The sequence below is a fragment of the Myodes glareolus genome, chromosome 9 (assembly GCF_982192425.1).
Source record: "Myodes glareolus chromosome 9, mMyoGla1.1, whole genome shotgun sequence".
Lineage (NCBI taxonomy): Eukaryota > Metazoa > Chordata > Mammalia > Rodentia > Cricetidae > Myodes > Myodes glareolus.
The window spans coordinates 74,951,474-74,971,232 of NC_142034.1; the positions used below are offsets into that span (position 1 = coordinate 74,951,474).

The 19,759-nt window shown below is 44.9% G+C and overlaps 1 protein-coding gene across 1 annotated transcript in view; it reads right to left on the reverse strand.

The window, feature by feature from the left end:
* Gfpt2 (glutamine--fructose-6-phosphate transaminase 2) overlaps window positions 1-19,759 on the reverse strand; it is a 44,923-nt gene that overhangs the window by 14,839 nt on the left and 10,325 nt on the right. Inside the window, exons 2-11 of the mRNA XM_087910679.1 lie at window positions 17,422-17,529; window positions 14,653-14,751; window positions 13,745-13,870; window positions 12,208-12,266; window positions 11,418-11,552; window positions 9,059-9,120; window positions 3,399-3,478; window positions 2,778-2,895; window positions 518-681; window positions 56-151 (exon numbers count right to left, since the gene is read on the reverse strand). Of these exons, the coding sequence (XP_087766805.1) occupies window positions 56-151; window positions 518-681; window positions 2,778-2,895; window positions 3,399-3,478; window positions 9,059-9,120; window positions 11,418-11,552; window positions 12,208-12,266; window positions 13,745-13,870; window positions 14,653-14,751; window positions 17,422-17,529 (1,047 nt within the window). The remainder of the gene's footprint in view (window positions 1-55; window positions 152-517; window positions 682-2,777; window positions 2,896-3,398; window positions 3,479-9,058; window positions 9,121-11,417; window positions 11,553-12,207; window positions 12,267-13,744; window positions 13,871-14,652; window positions 14,752-17,421; window positions 17,530-19,759) is intronic.

Here is a 19,759-nt window from a genome sequence, read left to right on the forward strand (position 1 = left end):
CGACTCTACATATGCCAGCATTCAGCGGAGCAAGACATGGACAGGGGCTTCCCACCTGTGTTGGTCTCAAAATTCACCCGACCTCTCATGGTATTAAAGACCGATTCCGGCTGTTCGAAGATCTCCTTCTGCATAAACGCACTGAAGTTACCTGGCCAGGGAGACATCACCAAGGTAATTAACTCTAATTTAGATAGATTTTTATAGCTTCACTGTGAACCAGGAAAGTGTAGGAAAAGGCTTAAAACGCTGTTGCTTTGTAATTTTTCTGCCAAGATGCCACCACGCCACAGGGCTGGTATTTCCCACAAAGGCCCCCAAAGGTTTTAAAGAGTCTGCAGGTGTCTTCCTGTCTGATGCTATGGAAACAAACCAGATGAAAGCAGATCAGACACAGTGACCACACAGTTCACTCATTAGCCCCTGCAGTTTTGAGGACTTGGGGTCCCCTCCACCCTCTGACCGCTGAGCGCCTGCTCTTCGAGGCAAGTGCACGGGACTCTTGGAAGATACCTGCCTTTCATTATTTGCTGCAGTTCCATCTGCAAGGTCTGGATGGCTCTGGAGGGGTCATCACTAGCTGAGCGCTTGATTCGGTGAATGGAGAGTTTCCCATCAGCCACTGCGGCAATGTCATCATCTTCCAAGAATATGACCCGGTTGGTGTGTTCTATGATGGCACTGGAAGGAGGGGAAAAAAAAACATCAGAGTTCATGTTCCAGCCTTCAGAGTTGCAAGGTGGCAACCACTTGCTACTTCTCAGGCATGGGATCCTTATTATTTAGCAGGACAGTGGTATTACAGTAAAAAAGATTCACAGGCAAGCCCACCCGTACTCTACACGTCTCTCCCCCATCAATTATTTTGAACTCTAACCGTAATCTTATCCCAGTAGAGAACGTATGGGAACACACCATTTCTTCAGCAAACATTTTACATGTATCTCTTAAATCTTAAAGCCTAAATTTTAACCTATTATAATACCAACATTCTTTTCAAAACTTAACAATTCATCTCCAAATTATCAAATATCTAATGTGTGCAAATCCCCCCTCCCAGGCAATCTAATGGATGTCTTTTTATAATTGGTTTCTTCAAGATACAAAAGTCATGGTATCTTTGGAGGGGTTGGGAAAACATACGCTATTCTGATTATAAAGAAAATAAATGAGCACTTGCTTTAGACATGTTATACATATATAAAGCGCCTGCTTTAGACATGTTATAGCATGTGTGTGGAGACCAGAGGGGAACGTACAGGAGTCACTTCCCCCTTCCAGCATGTGGGTTTGAGGGTCGTCTTGGCTGCGAGAGCCTGAACCCACGGAACCATCTTGCTCACTCAGCACTTGAATTTTAAAACTATATGGTTTACGAAGACAAGTTTCTCCTTATATAATAGACTCTTGCTAATAAAGAACGAATGACCGAATAGTTCATGGATTACTAGTTGTGAATAACTCCCGTCAAGGGTCTTGAATGGCTGTTGAAACCAAGAGGTGACAGCTGAGAGAATCTTCAGCCAATGAATAAGGATGGCAAGACTTGAGCCTCTGAGTACAGAGAGAGAAATGATGGACCGGTATGTGCCTTGTGATGGAAGGACACACTATCACTCACGCAATCTTGCTAAAATCCAAACCTGAGTGAGGTCTAAATTCTAGCCGCTCGCCGCCCCAGTTGGCTTCAACTCTCAAGCTGGCACAGCCTAAAGTCACCTGAGAAGGGAGGGAGTCCTAACTGAGGGATTACCCAGATCAGATCGGCTGTGGGTGTGTCGGAAGGAGGTCGTCATGATTGTTATTTGATGGAGGAGGCTCCTCCCACCGTGGGCAGCACCATTCCCTGGGCAGGTAGTCCTGGGCAGTAGAAGAAAGCTAGCTAGGCAGGAATCAGCAAGTGAGTCAACGAGTAACTTTCCTCCATGGTTTATACTTCGAGTACTGCTCGAGTTCCTGCCCTGACTTCCGTTGTTGATAGAAAGTGATCAGGAAGGATAAGCTGAAAAACACTTCCCCTCCCCTCAGTTCCTTTGGTCGGCATACTTGTCACAGGCACGGAATGAAACAAGAACGCTTGCCAGTACTGAGAGTCTTGGTTCAAGTGTGGCTGTTCTCACTGTTAAGACTCTACCGTACATAATCATAAGAGAAGCTTCTAGAAGGAATGAGGTAGACCCAGTCCCTGCTGACAGCTCGGTGGTGACTGCTGTGATTCCCACATCTTTATTCTCTGGGAAGCTGCCAGTATTGGTTCTCACAGCTTGTCAGATGGCTTTAAAAGGGTGTAATTATTTTGCCTACGAACACTATTTCATTTCCCCCCCACCCCGGCCGGCATCCGTGCCTTTTCTAATTTTAGAAACACCTGTGTCACTGACTATAAGGTAAGACCTCAGTGGTTCTGAGCGCTTCTACAAAGCGAGGACTTCAGCCAGTTATAATACCCAGATACCACTTACAGGTAACCAAAATCCGTTCCAAGTTGTAGCTCTCTGGTTTTCCCTCACTCCACCCTCTCTCTTCCCTTTTCTCCCCCCTACCCTAACTTTTCCTTCCCTGTGCCTGTGTACCTCTAAAATTTAAACTATCTCAGACTGGCAAGGTAGCTCAGTGGGTAAGGGCGCTTGCCACCAAGTCGGACAACCTCAGTTCAGTCCTGGGGAGAGAATCAACTCCTACAAGCTGTCTTCTGACCTACATGCGTGCTCCAAGTGCGGGCAGACAGTTACTCTTTGGGTACAAGTCCCGGGGAAACAGTAAAGATGCTGAGCTACCTTGCATCCGAAGCGAAGAAGAACTCCACAGCTTTGTCGCCAACAGCATGCAGGCAGGTGGAGCTGTCCAGGCGCTTCATCCTGGTCTTACAGATGTTCTTCACATTCTCGATATTGCCTAGTAAACAAAAGAATGGGTTGCAAGTCTCAGCAGGCTGCTTTATTTGCATACCACGTGGCAAGGAACCCATTTTCCTCTTTTGAATATTGTGTGGGAGAAATCTGCAATTTTTAGCTATGGCTGTGCCAGCCAAATCACGTAAAAAGCTCCCCAAATAGCTCAGTAGTGCTGAAAGAGCATTTAAATGACTGCGGTGGGAGAGAGCAAGGCAAAAGAAAACAACCCAAAGAAGCTCGAATCAGGGCACAGTTACCATCCTCCCCAGCTGCTCCCTCTATTTCTGTGCAGGTCTCAAAATATTCACAATGAAATGCTTTTTTAAAGGATGGAGCTGAGTCGCCATCCATTGCATGAGCATCTTTGAAACCCAGAGCCACACAGCAGCTGGGTCCAAGACAAGAGTGTTGGGGGTGGGTGACGGTAGGGCTGCCTCCAGACAGAGCTGGCTGCAAGGGGGTGGCTACCCTGCAGCTGACTGCTGATGTCTTCAGGGAACTCACATGTCCGATATAAGACGGGGATCTGCTCTGTGGAGAGTTTGTATTTGCTTCGTACCCCGATGAGCAGTGGGCTGCCTCTCCTGTGGGAAGAAGATATCAAATGACCCATCACTTTGAGACCCCGGGTCAGATGTCTTCCAGGTTTGGAGCAGGGACCAACAGACTGGCATAGAGATGCCAGTTCCCTCATACCATCACCCAGGTATCTACCAATTAGCCTGGTAACATGCTCTCCCCACTTTTATGAGATGTTGAGCTCCCAAGTCTCCAAATCTCCACAAGCAGCTAACCCACATGGCTAGGTCTCAGGGGCTAGACATTTACCACGAGAGAAAGGCCTGATGTACACAGAATATGGAGAAATTATATGCAAATACTGCACTATGCTATTTTATACAAGGGACCTGAGTGTCTAAGGATTTTGGTATCTGGACAGGGTTTAGTGCCAGAACTCCCAGAGATACCAAGAGAAGATGGTACTGTACTCTGTGGGCTGCCAAGGGCAGTTTCCAGGGTAGTCGTACCTTGACTTAAGTGATACCCCTCTAAGGGAAACTTAGAATCTTTGACCTATACAAAGTGGGTTTCATCACAAAAGAAGCAGTGACTTTCACAAAGAAGAGTCTCCCAGAAATGACAGAAGCTGATGTGGGTGAGGCCTTGGTGCCCGTCTGTCACCAGCACCAGGCTCTTTGATTATCATGGGATAGAATCTTCAGTGCGCACTCCACAGTATTTCCTTCCTGTTTACTACTGCTTTGGCCTAAGCTTATTAAAGGCATGATTTTATTTATTTATTTATTTATTTATTGAGGCAGGCTTTCTCTGTGTAATGACCCAGGCTGTCCTAAAACTCTCTTTGTAGACCAGGCAGGCCTCAAACTCAGAGACATCTACCTGCCTCTGCTTCCCATGTGCTGGGATTAAATAAAGATGTGTACCACCACCGTCTGGCTTTAGGTCATAATCTTAATGGCATCCTGCCTTCCAAATTCAATTCTCTGCTTTATCTTATAGATTACAGCACTCACATCAAACAAGTAGATCACTTCCATAATTCATACAATTTAGATCTCTGCATCTTTAGAACCCAGGCAGGCAACAATCTAGGACGGCAGTTCCTCACTACCCTGTCTGTCCATGCAGGATACGGTAGTACCACCTCCAGCTGAGCGCTAGGGAGATAGTTCAACTGACCAAGTGGCTACCATGAGGACCTCAGTCAGGACCCCCAAAAAGCTACTTAAAAGCAGAACACAATGGGTGGTGTGTACATCTATAAGCCCTGCAGGTGGGGAGGGGAGGCAGGAGAACACTGAGACTGGAGACACATGGCTCCTTGGAATTCATTAGCCAGCCAGCCTACAGCTGGATGGATGGGCGAGCTCCAGGTTCAATGATATTGTGTCTCAAAACATAGAGTGAAGGGGCTGGGTGATGACTCAGTAGTTGACAACATGCACTGATCTTGCATAGTACCTAAATTTAGTCGCTAACACCCCCACGGTGTCTCATCACTATCCACAAGTCCAGTTCTATTCATAAGTCCAGATCTGATGCTCTCTTCTGACCTCTGAGGGCAGCAGGCACACAAGTGGTACAAACACATACGTGCAAGCAAAACACCGTACACAAAAGAGAAAACACCTGATGTGGACCTCTGGCCTCCACATACATGTACACCCTCATGCACACATGTATACAATGGCGCACACACACAACCTTCAGTGTAAGCCTGAAACTACAGATCGTGAACTCAATACACACAAGGTCTTCATATGTATTCACATATGATAATTCAATTTAGGTGCAGTAAGAGACTAACAACAACAAACAACAAAATAAAAAAGTATAAGACTGCACCATAACAAAAGTTATTTTAAACTTATGACTTGTCTGTTTCTGGACCTTGTTTGACCACTGATAACTGAAACCTTAGTGTGTCACACTTTATAAGTGGAAGTAGGGAGGGGGCTTCTGTAGCTAGTGTGGACTGGGTGCTTTCTCCTCTAACATGTTAACTAACTAGTAAGAAAATACTGAACACACTTTGTTAGGACCACTGAAGGCTGTTCCAAGAATTTGACTTCATTAGAGTGGGCTAATATTTTGTCTTGAACAATTTCTTTCTCATATAGACTGATGTGCTCTGTTAGTCTTTAAAAGGTTTGAAGAACAACTATCCATCTGAAATATATCTCTGTACATCTAAAAAACCTAACTAGCACGACTACAAGCTTGAATATTGTAGATGACTAGCTATTAATTTCTTAATTACACATTATATTTTTAAATGAGCTCCACAAACACAATACCTTAATCAAGAGCAGAAATATACATATAACAAAATTGACCTTAAATTTGTATCAATAGACCAGGATCCGTACCAATGCAAAGTATCCATCTCTATAGCAAACCACTTGTTTATTAATAGTCTGGATCCAGCCTATATGCAGGCATTTGCTGTGTCTGCCTGAGTCAGACACACCCCTATTATTTCTTTAGTAATGACAGGCCTGTTTCTCATGAGCCCTGACGTACTCAAGACCCCCTCTTCTGATTTCTTGAAATAGGGGACAAAGTTCAGAAAGACTGAGGAAAAAGTGCTGAGTACCCTGACTATTTTTGTATCATCCTTTGTTGTGTCTAAAACTAATCTGAGACCTTGTTCTGGGTCCAGCGAGGAGCTAGTTCAGATCGCCCTCAAATATTGATAGGGCTCACACACTGATAATAGTGCTTAGGGGTATCTGGGATTGTGGGTAAATGGCTCCCTGATCTTATTGTTCAGATCAAGCTTTCCTTTAAGATGCAGAGACCCCCTGAGGTGTCCCAAGGGCTAGCTTGGACGGCCCAGTCATCCATTATAGGCAATTTAGAAAAATCAGGCTTTATTGCTTCCTCACCCCACATTCATTTTAAACAGTAATATTACGTTATAAGATTTTCAAGGGAGCTTCTAGATTTGATAGGGACCAGCTGGTATTTTGTAATTCTATTCTATGATTTGATGAGATTATATTTCAAATGACATATTAGTCCCTGCCCCAAGGTAAAAAGTAAGACTGTGATAAATTCATCTGATTTTCTGGGTAGCTATTATGACAGTCTTCAGGGGACATTCTCACTCACTCTGCTCATGTCTCCCAGGGCCACATATATATTCTAAATGGCTCCTCTGTGCTTTTAGAATAAAGCCGGCAGCCCACGGGACACCCAGGTTCCTTAGAGCTGGGCTTCTTCTACCAGACCCTCCACTCACCCCTCGCCTGTCAAGTTCACGGGGCAATCAATGTCTGTCACTGCCTGATTCACTACTGTCCCCAAGCCTAGCCCACAGCAGGTATCAGTAAACATACATGGAGATGGGAAGTCCTACCTAGGAACCCTCTATCCTGCCATCATATACTCAAACAGGGAGGTGGGAGAGCCACACTTTCTGCTTATCCCTCCCTGTGTTGGTCCTGCTCCTGGGGAAGCAGTCACTACTCCCTGCCTTTCCTCGGTTGATGTCTGAGTCGGTCTCTGACCCCTGGTCCAGTGGCCTTCCCAGCCCCACCACAAAGCAGCACTACTCTCTGTCCTCTGGAGCAAGCATTCTGAGAACAAACTGGATGTCCCAAGGTCTCCAGAAACCTGCTCATAGTAAGGGTTCAACAAATATTAGTTGGATCTCTAGGTGAGCGGAGGATCAATCCATCTGAATATAAAATAAAAGGATGACATTTAATCTAATTCTATGAATCTAATCAGCAATGACGTGCCTTTGAGACGGGCTCCGACAGAGGAATGCACGGCCTGGCCTAGACTTCTTAGGTGAGTCCTGTTATGTCCCTACCACATAGGTGACAAAGGACGAGCTTTGGGCTTTGAAAAACTTTTTTTTAAATGGCATTATTAGTTTATTTATTTATTTTGGTTTTTTTAAGACAGGGTTTCTCTGTAGCTTTGGAGCCTGTCCTGGAGCTAGCTCTTGTAGAGCAGGCTGGCCTCGAACTCACAGAGATCCACCTGCCCCCACCTCCCAAATACTGAGATTAAAGGTGTGAGCCACCACAGCTTATTAGTTTTTTTGTGCATGTGGAGGGAGTAAGGGGTGGGGGTGCATGTGTGCCATGGTGTTTGTATGGGGTTAGAGAATACCCAGCAGGGGATGATTCTGTCCTTCCACCATATACACTTCAGGGATTGAATTCCTCAGTCTTGGCAGCAAGCACTGGCACTTGCTGAGCCATCTCACCAACCCCTGGAGAGAACTACATGTTGGGTTCGCTTTGGTCCACTTCACATTCACAGTTGTGCATGCTCTGCTTAAAAGGGGTTCCTACATTAATTAGGGTCTGAGCCCCCATACAACTTGGATCTAAACTTTCATACACTTATTATTTTGTTTTATTTTTATGGGGGGGCAGTGTATATGTGTGTGTGCTTGTGTGTGCATGGCTTTTCTTTCTTTTTCTTTTTCTTTTTTTTTTTTTAGACAGTTTCTCACTGAACCTGAGCACAGTTAGGCTCAACTGTGAGCTCCAGGGGTCACTGCCTCTGATTCTACAGTGTAAGTGTGCACCAGCATGGCCAGTTTTTTATATTTTATTTTATTTTATTTTTAAAAAGAAAACAAACTATCTTTTTTCATTTTATTATACCAATCCCAGTTCCCACTTTCTCCCTTCCTCCCATTCCCTCTACCTACCTCCCCACACCACCTTCCATCCACTCCTCAGAGAGAATAAGGCACATTGCTTTGGGGAAGGTTCGGCCCTCCCTACTATATCTAGACTGAGCAAGGTATCCATCCAAAGAGAATAGGTTCCCCAAAAGCCAGAACAAGCAGTAGTGATAAGTCCTGATCTCATTGCCAGTGGCCCCTGCAGCCTGCCCCAGCCATACAACTATCATCCACATCCAGAGGTACTAGTTTGGACCTATGTTGTTTCCTTCCCTGTCCAGTCAGAGTTGGTGAGCTCCCATTGGTTCAGGTAGACTGTTTCAGTGAGTGTCCCCATCATGGTCTTGACCTCTTTGCTCATATTCTCACTCCTCCCACTCTTCAACTGCCTGTGTGTGCTAGGGATCAAACTCAAGTCATGCTTGAACACCAAGCACTTTAGTGACAGCTGTCTCCTCACCTCCAATATTTTTTGTTATTATTAAATTTTTACAATGAAATTAATTATTGGCAAGGGAAGCATGGCATAGCACGCATGGAGAAGTCTGTGAAGCCAGTTCTTTTCTTCTACCTTTACATGGATCCCTGGGTTGAAAGGCTTGCACAGTACCCAACATACATTTTTTTAATATTAATTTGTTGTCAACTTCTAAAAATCTGGAGATTTCACATTAAAAATCCAATCTTACATTTTTCCTTTTATTTGTTCTGTCTCTGTCTCTGTCGACAGGGTTCCTGGCTTTCCTGGAACTCACTCACTCTGCAGATCAGGCTGGACTTAAACTCAGAGAGCCACCTGCCTCTGCCTTCTGAGTGCTAGGATTAAAGGCATGTGCCACCACCACTTGACCTACGTTTTCCGTTTTAAAAACAGGAGCTCTAGCACCATTGACCACTACAACGCACCCTGCAGTTTGCAAGAGCCCCTAAGCTCAAACCAAATGATTTGATCTTATTTATGTCTTTGTTCCTGGAAGCACTAATGCCTTACCTTGTGGCAACAGCTTCTCCTGGGTAGTGGATGCTCTTGAAAACCAATGCAAAGGCACCTTCCTGAAAACACAGCAGAAAAAGGTGAAGGCCTATGGAGTAGCAATTGCTCTGACTGAACAAGCCACTGCAGGTCACTGACCCAGCTGGGAGACCCCAGCTCCTCTCTGTGGCAGATACGGGTTGCATAATGATCTGAGTACAGAGGTAGCTCACGGAGCATGCAGTTAAAGTGAAAGCCAAACAGATGGCCTCATGTTCAAGTGCCCGAGTCCAGCCTCACAAGGAACTCCTGTTTCGGATGCCCAGGGGGGAGTGGTACAGCTAAAGCTGCAGAGAGTGAGAATCAGGGCTAGAGAAACCCAGCACTGAGCCTCAGGAAGGAGGCCTGTTCAGGAAGCAGCTGGAAGGTTCAAGGGTTTGAGCAGTGTAACTCAATACCGGGTCCAACCTGGGATCAAGTTCTGGCTTTATCCCTCCCTTAATTAGGCATGCCTCAATTTCCTTATCTGCTACCCAGAAGACAACCGTTCTATCTGTATGACTTTGAGGCTCAAAGCTAATGAACGTAAGTGCTTAGAATGGTCCCTGGACTTTAGAGCATCCAGGAGAACTGGTCTTGTTAATTCTCATCATTTCTGTGGCTGTGACTGTTAATTGTTCCTGTGCCTATGCCTCGCTTTGCTATTGGCACAAACCTAGAACTAGACTCCAGTTTTCCTAATTCAGGACTACCAATTTCTTTTCTGAGATTTACTTATTTGATTAATGTGCATGCATATCTGTCTACATGGCTTTATATGTGCTATGTGTGTGCAGTGCCCACAGAAGCCACAAGAGGGCTACAGATCCTCTGGAAATGGAGTTACAGGAGTTACAGGGTGGGCCACCCAACATGGGTGCTGGAAACTGAACCTGGGTCCTCTACAAGATCAGTAAGTATTAACCAATGAGCCTTCTCTCCAGCTTACCCAGTCTTTTTTTATTTAAATTCTTCATGAAAAATTATCCCAGAGTGTGCATGCCCAGACTTGTTCTTGCCACTATTCCCTAGAGTACCCATTGTAGTGAAACAACCATCTACATGATTCCACTATATTAGGTATTATACTTAATATAATCTAGAGATAATTTAAAACACACGGGGTGATGTGCACAGGTTATATACAAATACTATGACAGTTTATTTGAAACTTGATTTGGGCATCTAATTAGAATCTAGGAACCAATTCATACTAGTACCAAGGAATGGCACTGTAGAATATGCTATAATTTAGAGAGGGTGGCACAGATCAAATGGTTGTGGCAGTAGATTCACTCTAAACACTTTGACTGTAGGCTGACATATCCCAAACCTCGGCATGCTAACCCACAGCACTCTGACCCAATGAGGCCTGGATTCTGGGCCTTGAACACCATGTCCAGGCTGCTATAGCCTTGGACCAGTTCTTGGGTGGCATGGTACCTTAGGGATGGGCTCTGAGATAGCCAAACCCCTTTTCCTGTCTCCCATCCCATGCAGGCCCTGCCTACTCTGCTTCCTCTGTGGAAAGTTATCCTCCTTGGACAAGGTCCCAGGCCCCGTGTCTGTTCCCCCAAACAAGGCCCCAGGCCCTGTGTCTATCCCCTGGACAAGCCCCAACCCCCATGTCTACCTCCCTGGTCAAGCTCATCGCTCCTGTGTCTATTCCCCTTTGGGAGAAGCTGTGGCTTTTGAGTCTGGCTGTCGGACGCATCCCCAGTTTCTCTTGCTGTCTTTTCTAGGCCACTTCCACTGACTTCAGCATTTTCCTGTGCTCTGATCTCTCCTATCACAAAACCACAATCTTCTTCTGGAACAGCAAACATCTCTGGTACCCTAGCTGTTGCTATGCACCCTTAAAAACCAGATAGCTCGGAAACCTATTCCTGTGTGTTCTATGCACGTCTGCCTTCTCCTCTCCTCCCCCCCCTTTCCCTTCCCATTTTGTACTTAATTGTGGGCATTTCCCCCTGACTGCTCCACTGACAAGGAGGAAAGGCTACAATTCCAGGTCTCCAACATCAGTCACATTCATCTGATTAGCATATGACAGTGAGATGACAATATGAGCCGTGACAGCTACGTTTGCACATGCCCACAAGCCATGGTTATAAAAGCCATTGATTAGAATGCCAGCCATCGTCTCAGAGGGGCTAAAAGGAAGCAAACATTTTGTTCCCTATTCAGTCCCGAAACTGGACTTTCTCCAGATTCTACAGGAATATAACACTGTAAGTACATGGTTTGTACGCGAACTCTCTTTCCTCCTCAGCACCTTGTGCGGATCTGTTCAGTTACAAATGAAGATGTGTTTATGCAGACAGCACTCGGAACTCACCAACTGCTGAATGACTCTTTCGACCAGTGTTGAAAAGGTAATATCCTCCGTCTCTCTGTTGTCGAACACATATTTAATCAGCTTGGCGATAGTCTCCGTGTCTGTTTCTGACTCAAACTCGTAGCCCTTGCTTTCCTGGAAGATGGGGTTGTACCGAGGGTGATAGATTTTGGTCATTGTGCAACGCTGAGTGGGCCACCTCCCTCTGGTCCCTTATGATATGACTTAAGGCAAGAACAAGCAAAACAGGGAAGGGACGAGAAATGTCTGCCAGAAGCCAGCAGCCAAACACCTCTGAGTCACCCTCTTACTCCCAGAAACTGTCCCTCCTCAGGAGCTTGTCTTCACCGTTAATCTGGACATTGCAAAACAGCGGCAGTGATATAAAATATGTGAGTCAAACCCGCTCACATCCCAGCTCACACGGCACGACCTTTTCACACTGTGGACGTTCACCGTCTGGCTTCCCAGCCCACAGTCTACGTGGTGTCTGAATGGGTGTGTCACCTAGTACAAGCTACTCCGCCGAAGCCCAGTTCACATTATTTTGATCCTGCGAAACCATAGCAGCCTGGAGATAAACACTAAAGCCCTGGTATCTCTCCCCAGACAAGGTCTGAACATGGTGGTCCAGCTGAGGGTAAGGTTCCCACTCATGGTTGTGACATGGCCCAGAGTGGGTCTCACTCGGTTCCCGTGTTTGTTTTGGGAGGGGCACAGGCTCAGTGAAAGGGTTGGGAGGCAGACCAATGCTGACTCAGATTTGATTTAGCCAGGGGAAGACCCTTACCAGAAATTTCCTCAGATCCTTGTAATTTGTGATGATCCCATTATGGATGACAACAAACTCTGAAAGAAAAGTGTGGGGGAGAGAGAAGTGATAGCTACAAGTGATCAAGCGAGACGCTAAGGGAGACGATCGAACACTGGACACTCTTCCCGAGACGTGTGGTAATCAGGTCTCATTTGCAGTGACGGTGATGCCTGCATCGGTGTCTGCAGCTTACACCCAAAGTAACCTGCCTGTCAGTGGTAAACATCTGGCAGCTGACCCTGTGTGGAACTCTTTCTCTGGATATTATCAAGAAGGCTTCTAGCTTCCAAAATTGCTTATGTCAAATGAAGCCATGCACCACCTGGCACATTAATTCTTTTTGTTTTTTGTTTGTTTGTTTGTTTGTTTGTTTTTGTTTTTCAAGATGAGGTCTCTCTGTGTAGCCCTGGCTGTCCTGGAACTCATTCTGTAGACCAGTCTGGCCTTGAATTTACAGAGATCCACCTGCCTCTGCTGGGATTAAAGGCATGTGCCACCACTGCCTGGTTCATCGTGTATTCTGAAGTGAGGAGCTTCTGGTATGGCTGTCCTTGTCACTAGGCAGGGCAGGAGGCTGTGTGGTTGCAGCCTCTCCCCCACTCAAAACCTTAAACTCTTGACTGCTGAGCCCTGACTCTGGGACCCAGGGCTTGGAGAGGTACCTAGACACTAACCATGATTGGCAGTATCGTCTGTCTTCACTCAGGATCACTCTACGGGGCAGGGAAATAAGGCCAGCTGGATGAAGAAGGAGCTCCATGCTTTTCTTTAGGATCCTAGCCTTCTAGAACACATTGTTCTTCTCATACTATTCTGCTATGGGTTGAGTATATCCTTCAAAAGCTCATTGCATATGACACTGGGCCCCCAGGGTAATCATGTGACAGGTGGTGGGACCTTTAAGAGATGGGACCAACTGGGAAGTTATCAGAGACTTGCTTGCAGAAGAAGCTAATAGAGAGCCCATGGGATCCTTGCTAGTTCTGGAGAGTGTGTGTGGTTACGAAGCAAGGCTACTACTTGATCGCTACTTCATGCAGTCGGTTTCCTTTTCTGCTCTTTTAGCACGTGGTGTTGAAGCCAAGAGGAGCTTCACCAGAGGTCAGACAGATGCCCTGCCTGATCACAGATTGTTCGCCCCTAAAACTGAGACCTAAGTAAATCTCCTTTCTTCATAAAGTACCCAGCCCCAGGTGTGTTGCTATAGTGATGAAAAAATGAACCAATGGGCTGCTATATTTTACTCCTGGAATGAACTCCAAAGAGCCCTTGTGAGAAAATGCCATAATTTCCGGTGTCCTAGGTCAGCAGCACCCAGGGGACCAGGGGTTGGCCTGACTGAGGCCCTGTGTGGCTCACCAGGGTGTTAGGGGAGTAGATGTTTAGATGTCTCGAGAGGATTCGGCAGGTGAGAAAGGCACTTTGAGGTGGGCATAGAAGCCACTCTGGCCAGGATCATCTCTGGTGGGTCATTCAGGGAGAGGTAGAAATAGCCTGAACAGGATCCACTTACCATTGTCTTTGTCTGAGCGCTGTGGGTGACTGTTGACAGCATTGGGAACACCGTGGGTGGCCCAGCGTGTGTGGGCAATGCCAAAGTGTGTCTCAAACTCCACCTTCAAGTCCATGCTATCTTGCTCTAAACAAAAAGAAAACCAGTTGCTGTATTCATGTATGCTGTATATGAGTGTTTGTGTGCATATGTGGTGTGTACATGTGTGTTTGCACACATGTGTCATGTGGTATGTGCATGAACATTTTTATGTATGTGGAGGCTGAAGGTTGATGCCAGGGTGTTTTCCCTGATTGGTGGCCACCTTATTCATTGATGCAGGGACTTGCGTTAAACTCAGGAGCTCACCCATTGTGGCTAGTCTGGCTAGCCAGCTTGCTCTGGGGATTCTCTGTCTCTGCCTTCTTTGTGTGTGTGTGTGTGTGTGTGTGTGTGTGTGTGTGTTTTGTTTTGTTTTTCTGAGACAGGGTTTTTCTGTGTAGGCTTGGCTGTCTTGGAACTTACTCTGTAGACCAGGCTGGCTTTGAACTCATCCACCCATAGTGCTGGGACTAAAGGCGTGTACTACCACCACCCGACTTGCCCTTATGTCTTAATCATAATAAATTTATTTATTAAGGAAAAGGATACATACATATATAAGTAAAAAAGCAGTATTGTATGCCAGAATAATTAAGATAAATGTGTAAGTACTAAAATAGTTTTTAGAGCCTCCACATAGAGCTGCTTAAAATAAAACATCCTACAGTTTGAGACAGTCTTACAACATGGCCTTAACCCTTCTGATAGTCACCAAGTGTAGACAAATTTTCTACACTTTGTCAACAGTCTCAAATGCTGTTGACAACAACGTATTTTCAAGGGACCTGTGTGCCAGCTATCACTCTGACAGAGCATTTCCTACTTACTGTAAAGTTCTTCATCCAGAGCCTTCACTTTCCCCTTTTTCTTCACAAGATGGATGTGCCTTTCTTTGACTTCATGGTTATTCCCGTCAATGGCCACACCTAGTTTACAGAAATCACATAGTTCCGATGCTTGCCTATTGCCAACGTGACCCTCAGAAACACTCAGAAAGAGCCCCTACTCCAAAGAGGCAACCACTGTTCACATATCCGTCACAGTAGAGCAGTTTACTTATTTTAGAATATTATAAAATTGAAAACATGAACATTTTTCACGTTGGATTTGAGTTCTGCTACAGCAAGGTGCAGCTGTCATCTCTGTCCAAGGCTTCAAGTCCCTAACATGAACCAACCAACAGCTGATCAGAAGTCTTGAAAATAAAATAGAGGCTAAGTTGGACCTGAGTTCAGTCTCCAGAACACATATAAAAAAGCCAGGCTTTTTATATGATGAGCTGGGCATCAGTGCATGCCTTTAATCCCAGCACTCTGGAGTCAGAGGCAGGCAGAGCTGTGAGTTCGAAGCCAGCCTGGTCTACAGAGTGAGTTCCAGGATAGCTAGGACTACATGGAGAAATCCTGTCTCGAAATAACAAAACAAAACATAGGCATGGTGGTGCATGCTTGTAATCTCAAGGCTGGTAGAGACGGGTGAATGGATCCTGGGAACTCACAAGCCATTCAGCCTAACTAATCTACAAGTTCCAAGTCAACGAAAAACATTGTCTCAGAAAATAAAATGGATCTCTGGCCTCCACACACATGTATATATGCAGTCACATACACGGGTGTCCTCAAACACATGTACACACACCAACAAATGAATTGCATCTGTACTGAACATTTTTTCTTATCATTAGCTCAGAGACAAATCATTGCAAAAAAAAAAACCTATTCATACAGCATTTATATTGCTTTATATATAAATAATCTAAGGATAGAAAGTATCTGGGAGGAGGTGACAATAGATCAAATGTTGCAAATATTGTGCCATTTTATAGAAAGGATGAGAGCATCCCAAGAGTTTGGTATCTTGGGGCCTCCCTGTTGTCCCTTACCAGGAGCTGAGTAAATCACCCAGGATTAGAGCCACAAGGTACTGTTGGCCGCTGCATCTAACCCAGGACCTCATACACACTAAGCCAGAGCTACACCCTCCCTCAGCCTTTACCGTCCATACTCCCCCTCACCCAGCTTCGGGATCAAAGAGATCTCAAGATTATCTGTTTTGAAAGACAAACCCATGAAAGACAAACCCAGGTCAGTTTCAAAGTAGTAATGATAGCAGCATGTGCAGGGATCCTGGGCTTGGCTGCCACACCCACCTTTAAAGGCAAGAGGCCATTCAAAGGCACTTCACCTGCTGTGCTCTTTGCATGGTGACCTCCTAGCCTACCTGGAAACCTTGTAGGGATTGACCTTTAGTAAAAGAATTTACAAGGACAGACAAGAAGGTTACCGAGTCTCCTGGATTCATACTTAATTAAACATTTAGCCAGTGGAAGAGGGAAGCCTGAGACAACCACCTAATAAGGACTGGGAAGTGAGTTAGAAAGGGCTCTGAAAGTGAAGGAGGAGTGTAAAACCACAGGGGCTGTGTGGAAGGGCCTGGGTTCCATCTGCTTTGTTTCGTTGTTTTGTGGTCAAGCCGCGGTTTCTCTGTGTAGCCCTGTATGTCCTGGAACTCAGCTCTGTGGACCAGGCTGGCCGTGAACTCAGAGATCGGTCTGCCGCCTTTGTCTCCTGAGAGCTTGGATCAAAGATGTGCACCACCATGGCCCCCAGCGTACAGCAAAACTAGCTTAATCTTTAACATCCTGACTTATTAAATGTTACAAATTGCATAATGATGGCTGAGGGGGAGGAAGAAAGAAAGAAAATTTATTTACAAAAGTCTCTCCATTCTCAACCTAGATAATATCACTGCACAACAGCAGGGGTGCCAAGAAACTACTAAAAGAGAATCTACTGAGGTGTGCTAGGAAGGCAGACAGCTGCATATCTATCTAATGTACCCAGCTCAGTGGACTAAGAGATAAGGATCTACGGGAGGAAAGACCCCCAAATCCATGGCATTGACTTCTTCACCTGATTTCTCTCCCGACCGCCCTCATCATTTCTCTCCTCCATCAACATTAGCATACGTGTGTGCATTTAACACAAGGTCTCCTCTCTTAGGAATGCTAAAGTACACAGTACCATATTGTTAGCCATGTCCCCGAAGCTGCCCAGGACACATTCATCTCGCACAACTGAAACTTTGTGCCTTTGAGCAAAACTGATGAAGCTATGTCTGGCCGAGATTTTGTTAGAGATTTTTTTTTTTAACCCTTGTGTTTGCTTTTCTACTGTTAAAAATAAAATGTTTTTTCAATGTTTCTACGGTTTTGAAACATCTTTAATGAGCAAGTGTGGTTATTCTTGGATTATTAAAAGCAGCTGTAGAGAGACTGAAGCGGGGAAGAAAGAGGCTAGGTCTGCCCTTAGGCAGGGCAATGTTTATTCCCTGTGAAGGGGCATTTTTATCACCCATGTGTGCAGATGGCCAAAATGCCTATAAAAGATGGGATGTGGCCCCTTAAAGGGACAAAAATGACTCCCATAGTCCACAAGGGAAACTGGGAAGTGTAGTCTTTCACCAAGAAATTACCAGTTATTATATTAATAAAGGAATGTTAAGAAGTGTCAGGGAAATTTCAAGGGTAAAAAAGTCCCCGCCACAAAGAACGAGGGTAAGAGAACCAGCCATTGTGGGGTGTCTCAGAGACCTACCTGCCGAGTCGTAGCCCCGGTACTCCAGCCGCTGCAGGCCCTTGATTAGGGTTTCAAAAATCTCTTTCCTTGTCTTGGGAACCCTGTAATTCATATACGCAAAGATTCCTGTCCAAAGAGAAAACAAAATGGTATCTTAAGAAAATACCAGTGTCCTGTTCAGGAATAAATAATGAATAAATGAATGAATGAATGAATGAATAAATAAAATTCCACACCAGACAAAGGAAGCGTCTCAGAGAGCCCCTGGGCTGCTTGCAGAGGAAAAGCTACCAAGAATGGTTGTCCCTCCTGTCCTCTGGAAGAGTTGCATTCTGTTAGCCCTTCTGTCTGTGGCAAAGCTCATGTGAACCCTGTGTCATGACCCTGGCCTCGCAGTTCCACCAACTGGCAAATATGAGGAGCTACTAAATGGGGGACTAAGAGCAGTAAAAGGAAAGCCATTCATTTAAGCCCTTGCAAAGCTGGGCACCACCAACAGAGATTAGAAAGGCAACATGGAGGGTGTGCCTCAAGAGTGCAAAGAACCGTTTTTTATTGCCCTGGTGGCAAGTCCTTCCTTCTCTCTCCTCATTGGCTGAGAACTCAGGAGGGTACAGTCTTGCAAGTCACCTGTCTGTTTCTCAGTAAAGACCAGGCAGGGGTTTATATCTCAGTCCAATCTTATAGAGGCATCTTCTCAACTAATACCTGCTCTTCCTGAATGACTCAGTTTAACAACAACAACAACAACAAAAACCCAAAATCCAAAACCCAAAACCAAAACAAAACAAAAACTAGCCAGCACAGCTTGTTTTTTTTCCTTTCCTTCTGTATCGAGCTGGGGATCGAACTAAGGGCTTCCTCATGAATGCAAGGCAAGCACTCTGCTAACTGAGCTGTATGTATGTCCTCAGCTCCTGCTCTAAGGATAAATGTAAAAACAGCCAGAATAGAGCCATCTCTTGGGAAAACATTAAGGTAAGCTAACAAACCAAGAAGATTCAGTTTGATATTTCATTTATTTCCCATAGAGGAAGATGAAGGTCCCTGCTTTAGGTCTTTTATAACGACCAGAGTTTGGTCCCCAGCAGTCACATCAGGCAGCACATCTGCAACTCCAGTTAGCTCCAGCTCCAGGGACATCTGATGCCCTCTTCTGGTCTCCAAGGGCAACTGCACGCATGTGCATATATACAACTAGGCACAGACAGGCACACACACATACATACAGTTTTTTGAAACACGTAGAGTGCTTTTTGTGTAGTTTCACATGTTTTTCTTTTTAGAGAAAAGGACAGTTTTGACACAAAGCTTCAGAGCGGAAGAGAGAGATAAGGGCTGAGATAAGGGCTGTGAGTACGACTTGGGTCCTTTTCTAGAAGCTCAGCTTCTGTCTCACACTTCAAACCAAACACATCTGGCTCTTAGGTGTATTTTTGTTACATTAATTTTTAAAGATAGTTTTTTTCAATATCAAAATGAAAATTTTAAAATCTTCTTCAAATATAAATGCACTAAATTTCTCACTTAAAAAGTACATTTCCCAACCTAAATGCCCCTCGACCCAAGCATGGATAAAGAAAACGTGGTACATTCACACAACGGAGTACTACACGACTGAAAAAGATAATGACATCTTGAAATTTGCAGGCAAATGGATGGAGCTAGAAAACATCACATTGAGTGAGTTAACCCAGACCCAGAAAGACAAATATTATATGTACTCACTCATAAGTGGCTTTTAGATATAGATCAAAGAAAACCCAGCCTACAATTCACAGTCCCAGAGAACCTAGACAACAAAGAGGACCCTAAGAGAGACATACATAGATCTGATCTACATGGGAAGTAGAAAAAGACAAGATCTCCTGAGTAAATTGGGAACATGGGGTCATGGGAGAGGGTAAAAGGGAAGAGGAGAGGAAGGGGGGGGAGCGGAAAAAAAATATAGTTCAACTAAAACAATTTTTTAAAAAAGTATATTTCTAAGGTTTTTAGTCTTATTCAGTTTGTACAACCACTGTCACAATCTATGTTTAGGTGAGCCTTAGCTCACATTAATTTTTCAGTGAACAATGAGGAAGTTGCCTGGGTTGTATGCCAAAATTCCATTCAATAAAAGGACATATAATTATCTGGGACCATCATAGAAGATGATACAGTAGTCTTCCTTATCTGAAATTTTGATTTCTGAGGTTTCACCCACCAGCCTTGGCCTGAAAGCCATAACTAGAAAATTTTGATAAATAAATAATTCCTAAGTTTGAAATTGCACACCATTCTCACACGAGGAAATAGGCTCCCAGCTAGCATGTGAACTAATTCGATTGTTCAGAGTATCCACGTTGCATGACCC